The sequence below is a fragment of the Gorilla gorilla genome, chromosome 11 (assembly GCF_029281585.2).
Source record: "Gorilla gorilla gorilla isolate KB3781 chromosome 11, NHGRI_mGorGor1-v2.1_pri, whole genome shotgun sequence".
In the NCBI taxonomy this organism is placed as follows: domain Eukaryota; kingdom Metazoa; phylum Chordata; class Mammalia; order Primates; family Hominidae; genus Gorilla; species Gorilla gorilla.
In genome coordinates, this window is record NC_073235.2 from 73,413,775 (window position 1) to 73,432,478 (window position 18,704).

Genomic DNA, 18,704 nt, shown 5'->3' on the forward strand with positions numbered 1-18,704 from the left:
GCTCATGGTTGTTGGGTTACAGCTTGCTTTTATACATTTTAAAGAGACATAACACATCAATCAATATATGGAAGATTTACATTGGTTTGATGTGGAAGAACAGGACAACTCCAAGGGTGGGGCTTCCAGGTCACAGGTAAATTTAAACATATTCTGACTGGCAATTGCTTGAAATAGTTATTTTCAACAGGAAGGAAATATCTGGATTAGGAAGATGTTGTAGAGACCTAGGTTTTATCAAGCAGATGAAGTCTCCAAGTAGCAGGCTTTAGAGAGAAGACTGTAAATGTTTCTTATCAGACTGAAGGTCTGTGTTGATGTTAATGCTGGAGGGGAATAATGAGGCATGTCCAACCCCCACTTCCAGTCGTGGCCTGAACCAGTCTTTCAGGTGAAATTTTAGAGTCCCCTGGCTGAGGAGGAAGTCCATTCAGATGGTTGCAGGCGTTCAAATTTTATTTTTGGTTTACATTCTCTATCTCTTCATAATATCAAGGGGAATTAAAGAAGTATCAAACAAGTCAGGCAGGCATCAAAAGGTGAATAGTGTTCTTACTGCAGTAATTACTGACCCTACCAATATCTTTCATCTTCACAGGACCCACAGGTAACAATTAACCCAAGCAATTATTCCCTAAAATTAGGCACCTGCAAAGTTGCTAGAAGGACTCAACTGCAAGGAGACAGTTTGAGGCAGGTCCAGGAAGGCTGTGTTAAGAAGATTATTTTATCTGAAAAAAAAAACAAAAAAACAAAAAAACAGATGGGCAGCCTACCTTGAGTAATAGAGGTTTTAGTTAAAAATATATATGTGTGGCCAGGCACAGTGGCTCACATCTGTAATCTCAGCACTTTGGAAGGCCAAGGTGGGCGGATCACAAGGTCAGGAGATCAAGACCATCCTGGCTAACATGGTGAAACCCCGTCTCTACTAAAAACACAAAAAATTAGCCAGGCATGGTGGCGCACGCCTGCAGTCCCAGCTACTTGGGAGGCTGAGGCAGGAGAATCGCTTGAACCCGGGAGGCGGAGGTTGCGGTGAGCCAAGATTGTGCAACTGCACTCCAGCCTGGGCAACAGAGTGAGACTCTGTCTCAAAATAATAATAATTATTATATATATATGTTAATGAAGATGATGGAAATGTCAAAGAAATACAAGAATATCAGTAAAATTTGGGCCTTTTATTGAGTTTGCTTGCTGGGAAGATTGTATCCAGCTCCAGAGATTCTCTTTGACAGGGGGACAAAGACAATTCAATGGAGGAAGGATTGTCTTTTCAGCACATGGTGCTGGGAAAACTGGATATCCATCTGTGAAAGTAATCCACCTAAACATATATCTCACATCTCTACAAAAATTAAGTCAACTTGGATCATAGGCCTATAAATAAAATGTAAAACTGTAAAACTTCTAGAAGAAAACTTAGAAGAAAATCTGCATGGCCTTTGGTTTGGTGATAAGTTTTCAGATATAAAACCAAAAGCACAGTCCATGGAAAATATTGATAAGTTGGACTTCATCAAAATTTAAAGCTTTTGCCCTGTGATTTACACTAAGAGAATGAAAAAATAAGCCAAATCTTGGTTTCTAAATACCATTCTCCATTCTAAGGAATTCAGGGTGTCTTAAAGAAATGGCTAACTCTAGGGCTAGAGCAAGAAAAAATACAAGATGAACCTGAGCATCCTATAGTGCCAGAAAGTACAGGCGTGCTCAAAATACAAAAGGATAATTGCACAACAATGTGAATGTATTTAATACCACTTAACTGTACATGTAGAAATGATTAAGCTATTAAATATTATGCATGTATATTTTACCACAATTTTTTTTAAAAAAAAAAAGAATGGTGGTCTGTCAAAGGGACACAGAAGCCAACCTGAAAAGTGCTTCCCAGGTCAAAGCCAGTACCATTTAGCTACAAAATATTGCATTACCACCAGCAATGAGAGAATCTGTCTCAAACAACAACAACAAAAAACCAACAAAGGACAAAATACATATACATGAACCCGTATTGATATACAAATAAGTGATTTAATTAATTAATAAACGGGAGAGACGAGGCAAAAATCCTTACAAAATTCCAAATTATTTTTGTCATTGCTGTGTTTTGTTTGTTTTGTTGTTGTTGTTGTTTTGAGACAGAGTCTCACTGTGCTGCCCAGGCTGGGGTGCAGTGGCGCGATCTCGGCTCACTGCAACCTCCAACTCCCAGGTTCAAGTGATTCTTCTGCCTCAGCCTCCCAAGTAGCTGGGACTACAGGTGTGCACCACCATGCCCAGCTAATTTTTTTTTGTATTTTTTAGTAGAGATGGGGTTTCACTATGTTGGCCAGGCTGGATTTGAACTTCAGACCTTGAGATCTGCACGCCTCAGCCTCCCAAAGTTGGGTTTTTTTTTTTTTTTTTTTGGAGATTGGGTCTTACTCTGTTGCAGTTTGGAATGCAATGGCACTGGTCACGGCTCACTGCAGCCTCAGTCTTCCAGGCTCAAGTGATCCTCCCACCTCAGCCTCCTGAGTAGCTGGGACTACAGGTGTGCGCCACCATGCTGGGCTAATTTTTAAATTTTTTATAGAGACAGGGTCTTCCTATGTTGCCCAGGCTGGTTTCAAAGTCCTGGCCTCAAGTGATCCTCTCTCCTCAGTCTCCCAAAGTGCTGGGATTACAGGTGTGAGTCACCACACCCCACCCCAAATTATTTGCATAGATAACCCCCTTCAGGAGGTGCAGCTTAATTCCCCTCCCCCAATGCACACACACACCCTCTAGGATGCCTAGACACGGTGACTTGCTTCCATAGGAAAAAGGGGAACATAGTAACTTTACTATTAAAATGGACAGCATCTTAATGATCAAGGTTAAAATCACCATTAATAAGTCACGTTAATAGCACATACTCCTGATATGACCTGATAAGCATGGGCATTTCACCTCTGTGGTATTCCTCCCCAAAATCCATAACCTCAGTCTAATCATGACAACAGGCATACCCAACAGGAGGTATATTCTTTAAAATACCTGAGCAGGGCCGGGCGCGATGGCTCACGTTTGTAGTCTCTGTACTTTGGGAGGCCAAGGCAGGTGGATCACTTGAGGTCAGGAGTTTGAGCCCAGCCTGACCAACATGGTGAAACCCCGTCTCTACTAAAAATAAAAAAATTAGCTGGGCATGGTGGCGCATGCCTGTAGTCCCACCTACTCAGAGGCTGAGGAAGGAGAATCACTTGAACTCGGGAGGTGGAGGTTGTAGTGAGCCGAGAGATTGAGCCACTGCACTCCAGCCTGGGTGACAGAGAGACACTCCCTCTCAAAAATAAACAAACAAAGAAACAAAACCTGAAGAGTGCTCTTTGAAACTCTCAAGGCCATGAAAAACAGGAAAGATTGAGACACAGTCCCAAACCAGAGAAGACAAAGGAGACATGACAACTAATTGTGATGTAGGCCTGGATTGAACCCTGCAACAGAAAAAGAACACTAGTAGAAACACTTGTGAAATTTGAATAAAGTTTAGAGTTTAGCTAATAATGTACAAATGTTGGTTTCTTGGTTTTAACAAATATACTGTGGTTGATGTAAGATGTTAACAATAGGAGAAACTGGGTAAAGGGGACCTATGGGAACTCTCTGTACTGGCTGCGACTTTTCCTTAAATCTAAAATTATTCCAGGCTGGGGGTGGTGGCTCATGCCTGTAATCCCAGCACTTAGGGAGGCCAAAGCAGGAGGATCACTTGAGGCCAGGAGTTCAAGACCAGCCTGGGCAAACTAGCAAGATCCCTGTCTCTACCCAAATTTTTTTTTAATTTAAAATTATTCCAAAATCAAAATTTTGTCTAGAAAATAAAGACAAAGAAAAATTTGACAATAAAGGTGATGGAAACAACAAAGATATGTAAGAAACTGAGCACAATTTGGGTCTTTGTGGCCAAGTCTGATTGCTAAGAGGATTCCTCCCAGCTCTAGAGATTCTTATTCATTATCCGATTACCCACAAAAAAGCAGAAGTTTATTAAACATTGCTCTAATGGGGAAGTTCTCAAACGTGTGTATCAGAATCACCTGGAAACTAATGACAAATACTGGGACCAGGGTCATCAAAGTAGACTAGCACTGGGACTTCTGTATTTTTACCAGGTTCCCTGGTGAACCTGATACATACCCCAGCTTGAGAATCACTGTTCTAGTGCTTTTCTGTTGACATTGTCACAGGATCCTTAGGGTGTTGCTTTGCCAGCTGGAAACCTCTGTGATCAGCAGCACCTCTGCTTGAGTTTTGCTTGCGCCTGCTGGGCTTGTCCTGCCCACTTGGCCTGGCAGGCTGCACTTGCTTTGCTGCCGGCCTGGATCCCACACCTGACAAGGGTGAGGCAGGTGTGGAGCAGTGAGGGGTATGTGAACAAGTGAGCACAGGTTCTTGCCTCTTTGCACAGCCAGGCACACTGGCTGCTGTGGCAGGGTGGGCACCTCCAGGCACTGGCACAGGCGCTGGCTCCATGTGACGCTGCAGCTGGACCCGATATACCACAAGCGGCTTCCACTGTGGGCACCAGCATCTAGACAAGGGGAGTCCAGTGGCACCTAAAAGCTCAGAGATGCCAGGAACTGCAGAGTCCCAAAGAAGGTGTACAGTGTGTCACAGCCCTTGCTCAGGGAGCCCCAAGGTCTGGGCATCCAGAAGGGCCACAGCTCTTCTCTCCTTCTCATTGCCCGCAGCATGGTGAGGGGGCGGGTGTGTTTTGGGGGGAATGTTTCAGCCCATTTGTGTTACAGCTCTTTCAGTCCTGCCGCCACGTTCTGGGCCACAGCTCCTGGGCTAGCCCAGCCCCGCTGCTGCTTCCCATCACATGGGGCAGCTGTCTGGTGCCAGCAGAGGGTGGGAGAGCTATAGTGTTGCAGCCCTTTAGCTCCCACCATAGCTCAGGGAACCAGCCAGGGAAGTGTTACAGCTCCTTTTGCTCCTGCCATTTGGTGGGTCCCAAGTTCTTGTCCCATATCCAGGAAGAATGAGGTTGCATGGGCAACTGGAGGGTGATCAAGGCAGAGAAGAGCTTTATTGGGCAACCAAACAGCTCTCAGCAGACAGGAGACCCAAACTGGGTAGCTCCTATTCATAGGCAGGTATTCCCAACGAGTATAGAGGAGACCCAAAGTGGGTAGCTCCTATCCACAAGCAGGTAATCCTGATGAGTCTCTGAGTCTGGCTGAGTCTGGGGTTTTTATGAGCTCAGAAGGGAGGAAGTACATGCTGATTGGTTCATGGAAAAGGCACCATCCAACTGGCCAAAAGGCATCAAGGAAGTTCTCACTCTGGGTCATGAACTCCACCTGGAACTGGGAGCCAGGCCCCTAGGTTTTAGGCCTGGCCTGAAGATGGGGTTTCACCAGGGACCTGCTTCTTCCCACCTAGGAACCTGTCTGCCTCCTGCCACCATCAACAGGCCATTTGCAGTGCCCAGGCTGTCTGCAGGCCCATGTCAAGCTGCCCTCAGCACCCCAGCCTTCCTCCCATGCTCATTAGTGCCCAAAGTCTGAAGGGGCCGAAGTAGCAGAGGGCTGGTGCCTCAGTACAGCCCCAAGCATACACACACCTGGCTGGGTTGCACCAATACCTGGGCTCGGCCACAACTGTGTTCCACACCAGAGTGGGTGCTAGGGATATGGAGAGGCCAGGGAGTGGGAGCAGGCACTTCTGAGCTTGTGGGGGAAGGAGGCTTCCTGAGCCCCTGAGAGCATAGGGATGCCTGGGTCTGGAGCCATAGCTGGGCAGCTGCAGCTGCACCCAGGAGTTGGTGGGCTCCCACCCCACCAACTCGGTAGGGCATGGGGGCTCCCACTGGGATCAACTGTTCCTGGCCCCCACGGGCCAACGAGTACACAGCCCTGGACACACTTCCCCCGCTACAGCTGGTGTCCTTGCAATGGCCACTCCATACGGATCGCCACTGCCATCAACATGACTACAAACACGACCATTCATACGTTCAACAGCCATTTATTAACTATTATGTGCCAATTCTTTGTCAGTACTAAGAGCACAGTAGTAAACACTCAGGCAAAGTCCATGCCCTAATGGAGCTTACATTCTAATATGCAAATAAATATACACTGATGGAGTCTCTCCTTGTATTTCCCAGTTCCAAGTCCCCAGAGAGAAAACCTGATTGGTGTAGCTGGTCACTACCATCCACTTGTGGGGGGAGAACTTTTTCTAAAGGCCACCTCATTCAGTATGGGTGTTAGCTGCCTGTATATCAGGGTTCCCCTCTAGTCCAGTCAGCTGTGACTGAGAGTGCATGACACATAACATGGTCTCTCATGTGGTCTCATGTGGTTAGCTCCCTCAGCAAAACAGGCTAGGTTAGGAGATCCTCGTCTGCCCTATCCAATGTTGTTCTTATTCAAATATGGTAGGAACCAAACTTTCTCAGGGTAGTCTGAAGGCAAAAAGATAAGGCTGCACTAACCAATACCAAGCTGAGTATTACTAATCTGAAAATCCAAAATGCTCCAATTGGAAACTTTTTGAGTACTGATATAACACTCAAAGGAAATGCTCATTGGAGCACTTTGGATTTTGGATTTTTGGATTAGAGATTCTCAACCAGTAATGTTCCAAAATCCAAAATCCAAAACACTTCTGGTCTCAAGCATTTCAGATAAGGGATATTCAATGTGTATGATAAAAATGGTCCCTCCATCATGAACAACTTATTTACAAGAACTCAGAATTGGCCAGGTGTGGTGGCTCACACTTTGGGAAGCTGAGGTGGGCAGATTGCTTGAGGCCAGGAGTTTGAGACCAGCCTGGCCAACACCGCAAAACCCCATCTCTACTAAATATATGACAATTATCTGGGCATGGTGGCGCATGCCTGTAATCCCAGCTTCTTGGGAGGCTGAGACACAAGAATTGCTTGAACCTGGGAGGTGGAGGTTGCAGCAAGTTGAAATTGTGCCACTGCACTCCAGCCTGGGCAACAGAGAGAGACTCTATTGGAAGGAAAGACTGGAGGGGAGGGGAGAGGAGGGGAAGGGAGGGGAGGGGAAGGAAGAACTCAGAATTAATGTTAATGGAACTCTGAACACACACAAAATTGAGTACCAGATACTTCTTCCAGAAGAATAGATTACTTCCGGTTTTTTAGCCCGTAGACATTTGCTTCTGTTGGACTTCACTTTTCTGCTGCCTCTGATGTTTCAAAATACCAACCTGCCTGCAGCAGATTCTTACTCCAATTGAAGCTGACTTGACAATAATCTACCACGTGTTCCCTCCATCATGTTGTATTATTTATATTAGCTTTGGCAATATCCTTGAGATTTTATTCTTTGCCTTCTGTTGGAGCGTATTCTCCAACTAAAAGAGGAAACAACTGGCACCAGGAAAAATGGGGCAATCATTCTCACATTTTTTCAGTCCCAAACCAGGTGGGCCCTGTACCTCACCCTCACACCCCCCACCAACTGCTGCTAAGGAAATAACATGGGTTTTTACCATCACCCTGGGAATTAGGAAAAAAAAGAAAAAAAACCCACAGATTTTGATGAGACACAAATAGTAGCCACAGAGGTCACTTATTAACTGATTCTGAAAAAAAGGCTTTGAAGCTATTCATTACACACATTCAATTCAAATCAATAAACACTACTACCATGTTCCCAATACTCAACCAGGAACTGGGGATCTAAAGATGAAAACACATGATCGGCTGGGCGTGGTGGCTCACACCTATAATCCTGGCACTTTGGGAGACTGAGGTGTGAGAATCATGTGAGCCAGGAGTTCGAAACAAGCCTGGCAGCATAATGAGACTTCGTCTCTGCAAAAAATAAAAAAAATTAGCTGGGTGTGGGTAGTGCGTGCCTGTAGTCTTAGCTACTCGGGACGCTGAGGTAGGGATGATTTTGAGCCCATGAGGTGGAGGCTGCAGTGAGCTGTGATCACACCCCTGCACTGCAGCCTGGGAGACAGAGTGAGACCCATTTCACAAGAAAGAAAGGAAAAAAAAGAAGGAAGGAAGGGAGGGAGCGAGGGAATGAGGGAAAGAGAAAGAGAAAGAGAAAGAAAGAAAGAAAGAGAAAGAAAGAAAGAAGAAAAGAAAGAGAGAGAAAGGAAGGAAGGAAAGAAGGAAGGAAGGAAGGAAAAAAAAATATGATCCTTGCTCTGAATGAATGGACCACGAATGGTCGAAGACAGGCCTGTGATGATGACGATGATGTCATAGAAATGAAGGAACTGTTTCATGGCAAGGAGAGAGTCACGCTGACCTTAAGGATAAATAAGTAACATTTGAGATGGGACTTAAAGGATTAGGATTTTTTCAAAGTTAGGATTTTTGTAAGTGGAAAATGTAAGGAAGGGCATTCCAGAAGTAGAGAACAGCATGAATAAAATCAAGAAGGTAAGAAAGTAAATGGCTTGTGTGGAGAATAACAAGCAGCCACTCATGAGGCTGAAACATACACTACAGCTCTAAGGAAGGGCTGGACTTGCCCATGGACCACCAACGATCCACAGCCTGGGTTCTACAGGCCGCGGCTGCCATCAGACATATGGGAGACAACTGGTCCAAAAATTTTGACCACTGAACATGGCAGCAGCTTCCATCATAAAGAGGGTTATAATTGCCAAGCAGAATGAGAACATTATAATTAGATCTAGTTCTTACATTTATTCTCTTGCATTAAATGTATTAATTTGTTGAATTAGCTGCTAGGCATTCTGGTAAATATCAAGAACATAGAGCCAACTCCACTGCAGACCCTGTCCTTGAGGAGCCTAATAACTGGAGATTTCATTTATGGATTTATGGATTTATTAGGCCTTCTAAAAACCTGCTATTCACTTACCGATAGCAAATAAAATTATTTTTAAATTTTAAATAATATTTTCTTATTACAAAAGCACTTCATGAGCATCATAGAATATGGAACCAGCCAAAACAAAAAATAAAATATCTCTGTCACCACCCAGAGATCACCACTGTAACCCTTGGTTCATATTCTCCTCCCACATCTTCATATGCATACATACATATTAATCCGTATTTTGAGGACATGTTTTCCATATTGTCTACAGACACATCCCGTCTTGTAACCAGCTTTTAAAAAAAGACAATAATTTCCACGTTTCCATGTGAATAACTACTCTTCTAATACTCAGTACATATTCAAATTTCTCCAAATGAACCAAAAATGTCCTTTACGCTTATTTCTCCAAGTTGGCCCCCAATTCAAGCCCTTGCAGCCTGTCTCTTGGTTATATTCTTCGGGTTCCTTTTAATCTGTCATAGGCCCTTTCATAGGACTCTGACTCGACAAAGAGAACTGGCCAGCTGTCCTGAAGGAAGGCCCACTTCCTGTATTTGCCTGGTTCCCTGTGGTGTCATTTTACTTGCTCCTCAATTCCCCTTACTTCCTGTAAACATCAAACTCAAGATGCCATAGAGGCAAGTTAACCACCTTGGGCTAGAATACTTCATGGGCGATAGCACGTACTTTACATTGCATCACATAGGAATCCACATAATACCTGGTTGACGCACCATCAGTCCAACTGACCACAAAGCAACTAGGGGTTTCAGAGGGAGTACATGTAAGGGGCAAAAGCAGCAACGGAATACGACAACGGAATAAGCATGAATACGACCTGGCTACCTGAAGGAGGTAGGACGGGGAACCGAGCAGCAGCAGGTGGTGGAATGCCAGGGAAATCCAACCGTGCTTCCCACGCTGGCATCGCTCTGATTATGACCAATCCTCTAATCTTATTCTCACAATTAGGGAGGAAGAAAAAAAAAAAAAACCCAAACCAAAAAAGAAGTTGGTAGGTGACTCTGTGAGACTACTGTTTTATAAAGGGAGCGTTTCCTTTTATAAAATTTAGCTGAGCAGATGCAGTAGGCAGCCCACAGGAGGCCACTATTTCCCTCAGCTGTACAGTTTGGGAAAATACCTACACACCCGGAGAACAGAGAGCTTGGTGTGTGTTGAGTTCGCTCCTGTTCATCAGCAGCCCTTTCCCCGCCTCTGGCCACCAGGGGGACCTGCAACCAAGTATGTGTTCTTTCAGGCGAGCGGGAACGCGTCTGCATAAATCTAGTCCAATCCAGGGCCCCGTAGCAAGGCGCCAAAGCTGGGGGAAGCGCATTTCTGTTCTCTCGCGAGCACGACGCGGTGCCTCCCAGTCCTCCTCCAGCCCTCCCTCTCCGCCCTCCCGGCCCGCGCGCGCTCGGGCCCCTTCCAGTGGCTCGCGGCAGGTGGCGCTGTCTGCGGCGTCGCAGCGGCCCGGGCTGCAGCAGAGAAGATCTCCCGGCGGGCTGTGCGGCCCGGCTCTCCGGCGGCAGCGAGTGCCACGTCCCAAGTGCTACGCGGAGGAGCAGAGCAGGCGGTGCGCTGGGGGCGGGAGCAGCGCGGAGCCCGGCTCGGCCACACCGATCGCCCGCCGCCATGGGCTCCTCGCAAAGCGTCGAGATCCCAGGCGGGGGCACCGAGGGCTACCACGTTCTGCGGGTAAGGGCTCCGACGGCGGCCGGGGAGCTGCGGGCTGGAGGCGGGGCCGGCCGCGGGGAGGCGGAGGCCCCCATGGGCTCCTTCACGGGGCAGCCAGGCCCGATCCCGCGAAGGAGCGGGGGTCGCGGGCGCTGCCTTGGTCGAGGCTGGTTCCGGAGGCCGTTCGCATCCCGCCTCCGCGGAGCGCCCTGGGCACGGGGTCCGCGGCTGTAGGAGGACGGGCTGGAGCTGGAGGCGGCTGCCGGCGACTCGGCCGGGGGGCGGCCCTGGGAAGGGGGGACAGCCTTGCTCTTTTTCCGCACGGCCTTCTCTCTCCTCCACCCCCCCTCATTTTTAGCTTCCAAAGTTAGGAAGGGCGCGGAGGCAACGTCTCCAAAGTGGTGACTGTGAAGGCAGCCTTTGCGCTTTCCTGGGAGAGGGATCCCGACCCGCAGTCCGGAGGCGGGGCCTGCGGCGGCAGGTGTTAAATCACCTCGGCGCCGGCCGAGTGGCCTGAAAGACCAGCAGGGCAGGAGACGGAAAACGAAATGGCCTGGAAGTAGGTTCGACGGACTTAAACAGACTTGATTTTGACCAGACTTTTCCTTTCCCGTGCCACTCCTGACCCTCCCAAACCTCCTTCTCAAGATTTCCTGGAGTGGGAACTTCCGTTCTGTTCCGATTGCTGAGGGTGTGGTTTAGATTAAGGTTTAGATCCACAGTGGTAAAGAGGTAGTGCAGAGAAATTTTTTTTAAAAATCGGAGTATATAAAGGAAAACAACCCTAGCTTAACTTCCAGGACGCAGAGAAACATAGTATCTCAAAAGGCGTCAGCTAAGCCCCTACCTATGAACGGCCTCGGCCTGGGTGGTACAAAGCATGTGGTCTTTTCCTCATGGAACCGGGCGACTTTAGAAGTAGCATTGATGGTTGTTTGCTGTGACACCTGTGTGAGTGTTAACATGAACTGTCAACAGAGTGGCCGCAGCGTGTAGCGCCATTTAGGGGTGTAATAGAGTGTCACTCAATATTAGCTCTTCACAGGCAAGAACGTTTTCACTGAAAGTAAGAGAGTGCACTTCCTGGTGCTACCTTCATTTCCTGCCCTGGGTCCCATGTTTTAGGTGAGACACATTCTTAAATTGCCCAGCTGTCTAGGTGATAGGGCTGAGACAGATCATCTTTCTGATCTTCCGGATTATCGTGTCTATTGCCTTTCCATTACACTAAAAATCCCTCCTCTGCCATACTCTTAGTAGGAAAGGGTGATTTTCTTTTTCCCCGAAAGGAAAAGGGAGCCTATAAATAAACCGTATTATCTTCCTGTCCCCTTCTGCTAACCAAACACCCAAGAGCCGCACTGAGAGAGGAAATGGAAGGAGAATTGTCAGTTCCCAAATGTGAGGTGAAAGCTGTGCTTTTCTTTCTATTATCTGGTCTGATTTTGAGTTCTCTACCCTGGGATGTTACCCAGTATTACCAGCTGTTTCTCGCAGTGACCGATTGTGGTCATGAATCCTTGGGGATTCGTGATATTTTTATAATACATGCACTCAGGGAAACTCAGTAAAACACATTAGTGTTAATAAGCAAAAAAAAAAAAAGTCGCGTGTTTGAAAGAAAGCCATACACATCAACAGGATTCCAACTTAGTGACTGCATTCCGACATAAAATGAGTTTGTATTTTCTTTATGTAAGTGCAGTCAAGTGAAACAGCATTCATACATATTCAGTAGTGCAGATGTGTTATTAATCTATAAATCTGATTTTTAGAAAAACTAGGGACAACCTTAGTTACCAATCTGCATCTGGAGCATTAATGTTGCACATGATGAAATAATTCTTGTTTAGTTAGACTTTTACTAAAGAGAGCTTTAAAATAGTAATGATCTAGTTTAGGAGAATTTTGTATCTGCGTTCCTAAGACCCTCTGCCCCTGATTCTGTAATTGGTTTTCTTATCTTTGTTTTTAGAGGGAAAAGTGCTGTGTTAAATCTTAACATGTAAAAATGTCTTCATTTGTTACTGCCTAAATGGACAGCGATATATTTCATTGTTAGATTACCAAGCTTGTAAACTGGAGTAACTGTGGCAGGAAAATTTTGAATAAAATCAGCCATATTCAACAAATTCTAGAACGATTTAATTAGAAGTTAGTTTTCTTGAATAACCAATTCCCTGGCCAATCTTGTTGTAGTAAAAACTTAATATGATTGACTGGGTTTTGAAATACCAATTATAATAACATTTATATCCACTGCTGTCTTTTGATTTCATGAGTCCCTATAATTCAGATAGATTGAACTTTCCATTTTTTTCATTATTTTTCAATATCCATCTAAAAATCTTTGGGGGACAGCCTTTAAATGGATTCAGAAGTTCTGCTATGAGCAGTGTAGTTCCTTTTTATGTATTCTGTATGTATGAGTGCATATTTTCAGATTGTGATCATATTGTGTACCCAACTTCTTATCCCCACTCCAGAGTAACCACTGTGGACAGTTTCTTACATAGCCTTTCAGATATATTTTATGCTTATAAAAAAGTCTCTTTGGCCGCGCACAGTGGCTCACACCTGTAATCCCCACTTTGGGAGGCCGAGGTGGGCAGATCACCCGAGGTCAGGAGTTCGAGACCAGCCTGACCAACATGGTGAAACCCCATCTCTATTAAAAATATAAAAAATTAGCCGGGCATGGTAGTGCACACCTGTAATCCCAGCTACTTGGGAGGCTGAGGCAGGAGAATCACTTGAACCTGGGAGGCGGAGGTTGCAGTGAGCTGAGATTGTGCCATTGCACTCTAGCCTAGGCAAAAAGAGTGAGACTTCGTTTCAAAAAAAAAAAAAAGAGTCTCTTCTTCCACCCTTCTCTCTTTCTTTTTGTTACCTTGTAATCATGATCCGTGCTGTTGCACACCTCAGTCTTCTCAGTTGTTGACCTATCTTGGCAGTCTTTTTGTAGTAGCAAGTGGCCATCTGCTTCATGCTTTCAGTTAGCTCACAGTAGTCTGTTGTACCATAGATTGGTTAAGGAGTACCTCCTGGTGTTGAACATTTGGTTATCTAGTCTTCTGTTATTATAAGTACATATTTACAACCTTAAATCCTACTTTTTGTTTTCCCATAGCATACATCCTTTTCCCAGATTACTGTATTGAATTCTAATGGTAGCTGTCTGTATAAATGTTGATCTTTATTTTAGTAAATAACTACATTGTTTTCTGATCATCAACGTGTGTCCATTAGAGAACATTTGGATGTGGTAAAAAAGTACAGCAAAGAACCTGAATTACCTGTAATCCCACCATCTAAAGGCAAATACTGTTGAAGTATTTCTCTTAGTCTCCTTTTTTTCCTGGGTCTAACATCGCCCCTTAGCCATGTTTCACAAAGATTTTGAATTATATGATGTATTCAAGGACTATATGGCCAAAAGTTATCTTAAGAGGTTAACATTACAACCAAAATATCCAACAGCTGAGAAATTGTTAAACAAATCGGGGCCTAACCACAGATAGAATGCTATACATTCACTCAAAATTGTGTTTCAGACACCCTGTGTATGTGCAGGTACATTTGAGTGCTTAGGAAAATAAAGCTGAAAGGTAATAAACAAAGTTGTCTAAAAAATTATTAGTGGATGGTGACTTTTTTTTTTTTTAACTTTAATATATTTTCTAGGATTTCTGAAGTGATCATTAAATGCTTGTATAGTCACCCAAAGTGTAGATATGCAAAATTACTTTTAAAAAAGAAGTGGACTCCTAGTGGAAGATTTAAAAATTTGTGTAGAAGTCTTTTTTTAAAAAATAGCATTTCAGATTTCCTTATATAGTGGGTCAGATTTGTGCTCACTATGAATGGCACTTTTATTTTGGTCCTCCAATCCTAATGTAAGGCAGGAAAAATGTTAGGGCTTCTCAGTTTTTGAAGTTAAAGTTACCCCCTACATGTGAACTATGTTTAATATCAAATTTTTGCCTACATTTTCCATTAATTATCCAGTGAACCCAACAAGACCATTTTCAAAATTAAATTAAACCAAAATATCCAACAGGTGAGAAATTGTTAAACAAATGAGGGCCTAACCACAGATAGAATGCTACACATTTGCTCAAAATTGTGTTTCAAACACCCTGTGTATGTGCAGGTACATTTGAGTGCTCAGGAAAATAAAGCTGAAAGGTAATAAACAAGGTTGTCTAAAAAATTGTTAGTGACATAGTTCACAAAATTAAATTTTTGGAGTGACCTCACAGATGCCTATTATAGGATCTGCTTTTAAATTAAAATATTCATATTCTGTTCCACACTTACAAGAGATGGGGAATAGCTGAGGGCATACTTTCTGGAGCAAGTATTCACAGCAGTGTGGAGACATGAAAAATCGCATTTTCATTCTTTCTCTTGCTTTCTTCTGGGAGAGATTTTGAGGTGATGGATATTTTGAAGGAAGGGTCATTGACATGAAGTGTGTCACCAGTGTAATAACAGGTTTTTATCTTCTGAGCTATTTGCTGCAGACTGGGTAGCATTTAGGTGTTCTCAGAGAAGCAAGTGACTGCAAGTGGAATTACTTCTATAGAAAATGCAATGCCTACACCATATCTACTATCATATGGAACTGCTCTTTTTATATATTTTTTTCTGTTTTGTCAGAGATGAGGTCTCCCAAAGGTACTGCTCTTTTTAAATGGTGCCTAACTAACCTACCTGCAATCCTGTTGCGATGGGATTTCAATTTAGTACTTATTTTGAAAAAATTAATTTCTGATATTCAATAGTCGTTGTTTTCTTTATTCTTCTAACACTGTCTTTCTCAAACTTTTGAAACTCATACCCTGTTTTTGTTGTTGTTGTTGTTGTTGTTGTTGTTGTTGTTTGAGATGGAGTTTCGCTTTTGTTGCCCAGGCTAGAGTACAATGGTGCGTCTCGGCTCACTGCAACCTCCTGGGTTCTCCTGCCTCGGCCTCCCAAGTAGCTGGGATTACAGGCACCTGTCATTCACGCCCAGCTAATTTTTGTATTTTTAGTAGAGGTGGGGTTTCACCATGTTGGCCAGGCTGTTCTCGAACTCCTGACCTCAAGTGATCCACCCGCCTCCACCTCCGACAAGTGCTGGGATTACAGGTGTGAGCCACCACGCCCTACCTCATCCCCTAACACAGAAATCTCACTCTGGCTCCGTTCTCACTCATTCTGGAAACAATGCGTAAAAAGAAAACAGAAGGGTTATTTGGTATTGTTTTCTATATATAAAGTTATAATTGTGAAACCTGAAGAGTCTGACCCTGCCCCCAGAATTGATCTCTCCTTTTTCTTCTTTTTTGTTTGTTTGTTTGTTTGTTTGTGAGATGGAGTCTCGCTCTTTTGCCACGGCTGGAGTGCAGTTGTGCAATCTCGGCTCACTGCAACCTCCGCCTCCCAAGTCCAAGCAATTCTCCTGCCTCAGCCTCCAGAGTGACTGGGATTACGGGTGCCTGCCACCGTGCCCGGCTAATTTTTGTATTTTTAGTAGAGATGGGCTTTCACCCTATTGGTCAAGCTGGTCTCGAACTGCTGACCTCAGCTGATCCACAGGCCTCGGCCTCCCAAAGTGCTGGAATTACAGGCATGAGCCACTGTGCCTGGCCCAAAATTGATCTTTTCTAATAAAAGGCCCAGAAGTTGTTTAATAAACATTCTTTTAAATTGCTTTCAAATGTAGGAATCAGGGTGTCTCAGTTTATTAAAGCCATGGAATACAATGTATATAAATCTTGGGATACTTTTAGGAATTATATCATTGAACATAAACTTTTTCTAATATTAATAGGCCTTGAACAAATTAGTAGTTTCATGTTGATTATATACACTTTTTTTTTTTCTTTGAGATGGAGTCTTGCTCTATCACCCAGGCTGGAGTGCAGTGGCACGATCTCAGCTCACTGCAACCTCCGTCACTCCAGTTCAAGTGATTCTCCTGCCTCAGCCTCCCAAGTGGCTGGGATTACAGGCACCCACCACCACACCCAACTAATTTTTGTATTTTTAGTAGAGACGGGGTTTCACCCTATTGGCCAGGTTGGTCTAGAACGTCAGACCTCAAGTCATCTGCCCACCTCAGCCTCCCAAAGTGTAGGGATTTCAGGTGGGAGCCACTGCACCCAGCACCCCCAACCCCCCACCTCTTTTTTTTTTTTTTTTTTCTTTTTTTGACACAGGGTCTCACTCTAGGCTGGAATGCAGTAGCACAGTCTCCACTCACTGCAGCCTCCAACTCCCAGGCTCAAGTGATCCTCCCCCCTCTCAGCCTCCCCAGTAGCTGGGACTACAGGCACACACCACCATGCCCAGCTAATTTTTTGTATTTTCAGTAGAGATGGGTTTTTGCCATGTTGCCCAGGCTGCCCTTGAACTCCTGAGTTCAAGCAGTCCACCCACCTCAGCCTCACAAAGTGCTGGGGTTACAGGCGTGAGCCACTGCGCCCGGCCTGTATATGCTTTCGTACTTATGTGATGAGGTGTGTTTTAATGCCTGCACTATCATCCTCAGGATTCTCACTGGGGGAGATCTGCTGTTAGTGGTTAATTATGGTTTCAGTAAGTAGTAGAGTGTACAACACTGATTCTTCTGCCTTCTGGGTCAGATACTAACAGGGCTTTTTAATAATTCCTCTGCAAATTTTATAAAAATTGAGCTTAGAATAACCGTTAACATCAGTGTGTTCATTTTGCTTACTTTAATATTCTAGTGAAAGGATTATATATATTGATTGATTCACTATAAAATACTAATGTAAACTAGGAAATATAAAGTTTGATATGTGCTTTTGAAACTGACTTTTTTTTTTTTTTTTTGAAGCAGGGTCTCACTCTGTCACTATGGCTGGAGTGTTGTGGTGTGGTCATGGCCCACTGCAGCCTTGAACTCCTGGGCTCAATTAATCCTTTCATCTCAGCCTCCTGAGTAGCTTACAGGCATATGCTGCCACATCTAGCCAATTTTAAAATTTTTTTGTAGAGAGATCTTTCTATGTTGCCCAGGCTGGTCTTGAACTCCTGGGCTCAAGCGATCCTCTCGTCTTGGCTTCCCAAAGTGTTGGGATTACACTTATGAGCCACCACACCTAGTCCTAAGTAGTTACTTTGAGAGACTGTACATTTCCCTGTTGGCATTGCAAATAAATTTACTGTAGCATGAAGATAATTATTCTGGGGTTTTTTGTTCTCTCTCTTTTTTAAGCATCAATGAGAGAAGGCTCAAGCACATTGTCAGAAATAAGGAAGCTTAAGCCGGGCATAATGATGTGCACCTGTAATCCCAGCTACTCCAATCAGGAGACTGAGGTGAGGTGGGGGCCCAAGAGTTTAAGACCATGCTGGGCAACATAATGAGATCCGGTCTCAATAAAAGCAAAATTGTCACTTGACCAAGGACTTTGAGGCTGCAGTGAGCTATCCTCACACCACTGCACTCCAGCCTGGGTAACAGCAGCGTCTCTAAAATTAATTAATTAATTCATTAATTTTTTTAAAAAAATTTTAAGGCTAGGTGCGGTGGCTCACGCCTGTAATCCCAGCACTTTGGGAGGCTGAGGCGGGTGGATCACCGAGGTCAGGAGTTCAAGACCAGTCTGGCCAACATGGTGAAACCCCCTCTCTACAAAAAATACAAAAATTAGACCAGCGTGATGGCGCATGCCTGTAATCCCAGCTACTCAGGAGGCTGGCAGGAGAATGCTTGAACCCTGGAGGTGGAGGTTGCAGTGAGCCGAGATGGTGCCACTGTACTCCAGCCTGGGTGACAGAGTGAGACTCCATCACAAAAAAAAAAAAAAAATTTTAGAGACCCGGTTTTGCTCTGTTGCCCAGGCTGGAGTGCAGTGTCACAGTCCCAGCTCACCGCAGCCTCGACTTCATGGGCTCCAGCAATTCTCCCTCCCTAGCCTTCCGAGTAGTTGGGACTACAGGTGCGTACCACCACAGCTGGCTGATTTTTTGAAGGGACAAGGTCTCGCCACATTGCCCAGGCTGGTCTCAAACTCCTGGGCTCAAGTGATCCTCCTGCTTTAGCCTCCCAACGTGCTGGGACTATAGCTGTGAGCCACATCCCTGCCCTAATTAATTAAATAAAAGTAAAATCCAGGCTTTGTGGCATGTGCCTGTAGTCCCAGCTACTCAGGAGGCTGAGGTGGAAGGATTGCTTGAGCCCAGGAG

At 44.8% G+C, this 18,704-nt stretch overlaps 1 protein-coding gene across 3 annotated transcripts in view; it reads left to right on the plus strand.

Moving 5' to 3' along the window:
- Positions 1–10,135: 10,135 nt before the first annotated feature.
- Positions 10,136–18,704, plus strand: part of GORASP2 (golgi reassembly stacking protein 2) — a 38,105-nt gene continuing 29,536 nt past the window's right edge. Inside the window, exons 1-2 of one of the 3 annotated variants that reach the window (XM_055379163.2) lie at positions 10,327–10,523; positions 17,731–17,834. In XM_055379163.2, coding sequence (XP_055235138.1) covers positions 17,736–17,834 — 99 coding nt within the window. In that variant the 5' untranslated portion in view covers positions 10,327–10,523; positions 17,731–17,735. Of the gene's footprint in view, positions 10,524–11,042; positions 11,062–17,730; positions 17,835–18,704 lie in introns of those variants that run through there. The other 2 variants (XM_004032771.5, XM_019022378.3) reach the window with 2 other exon arrangements.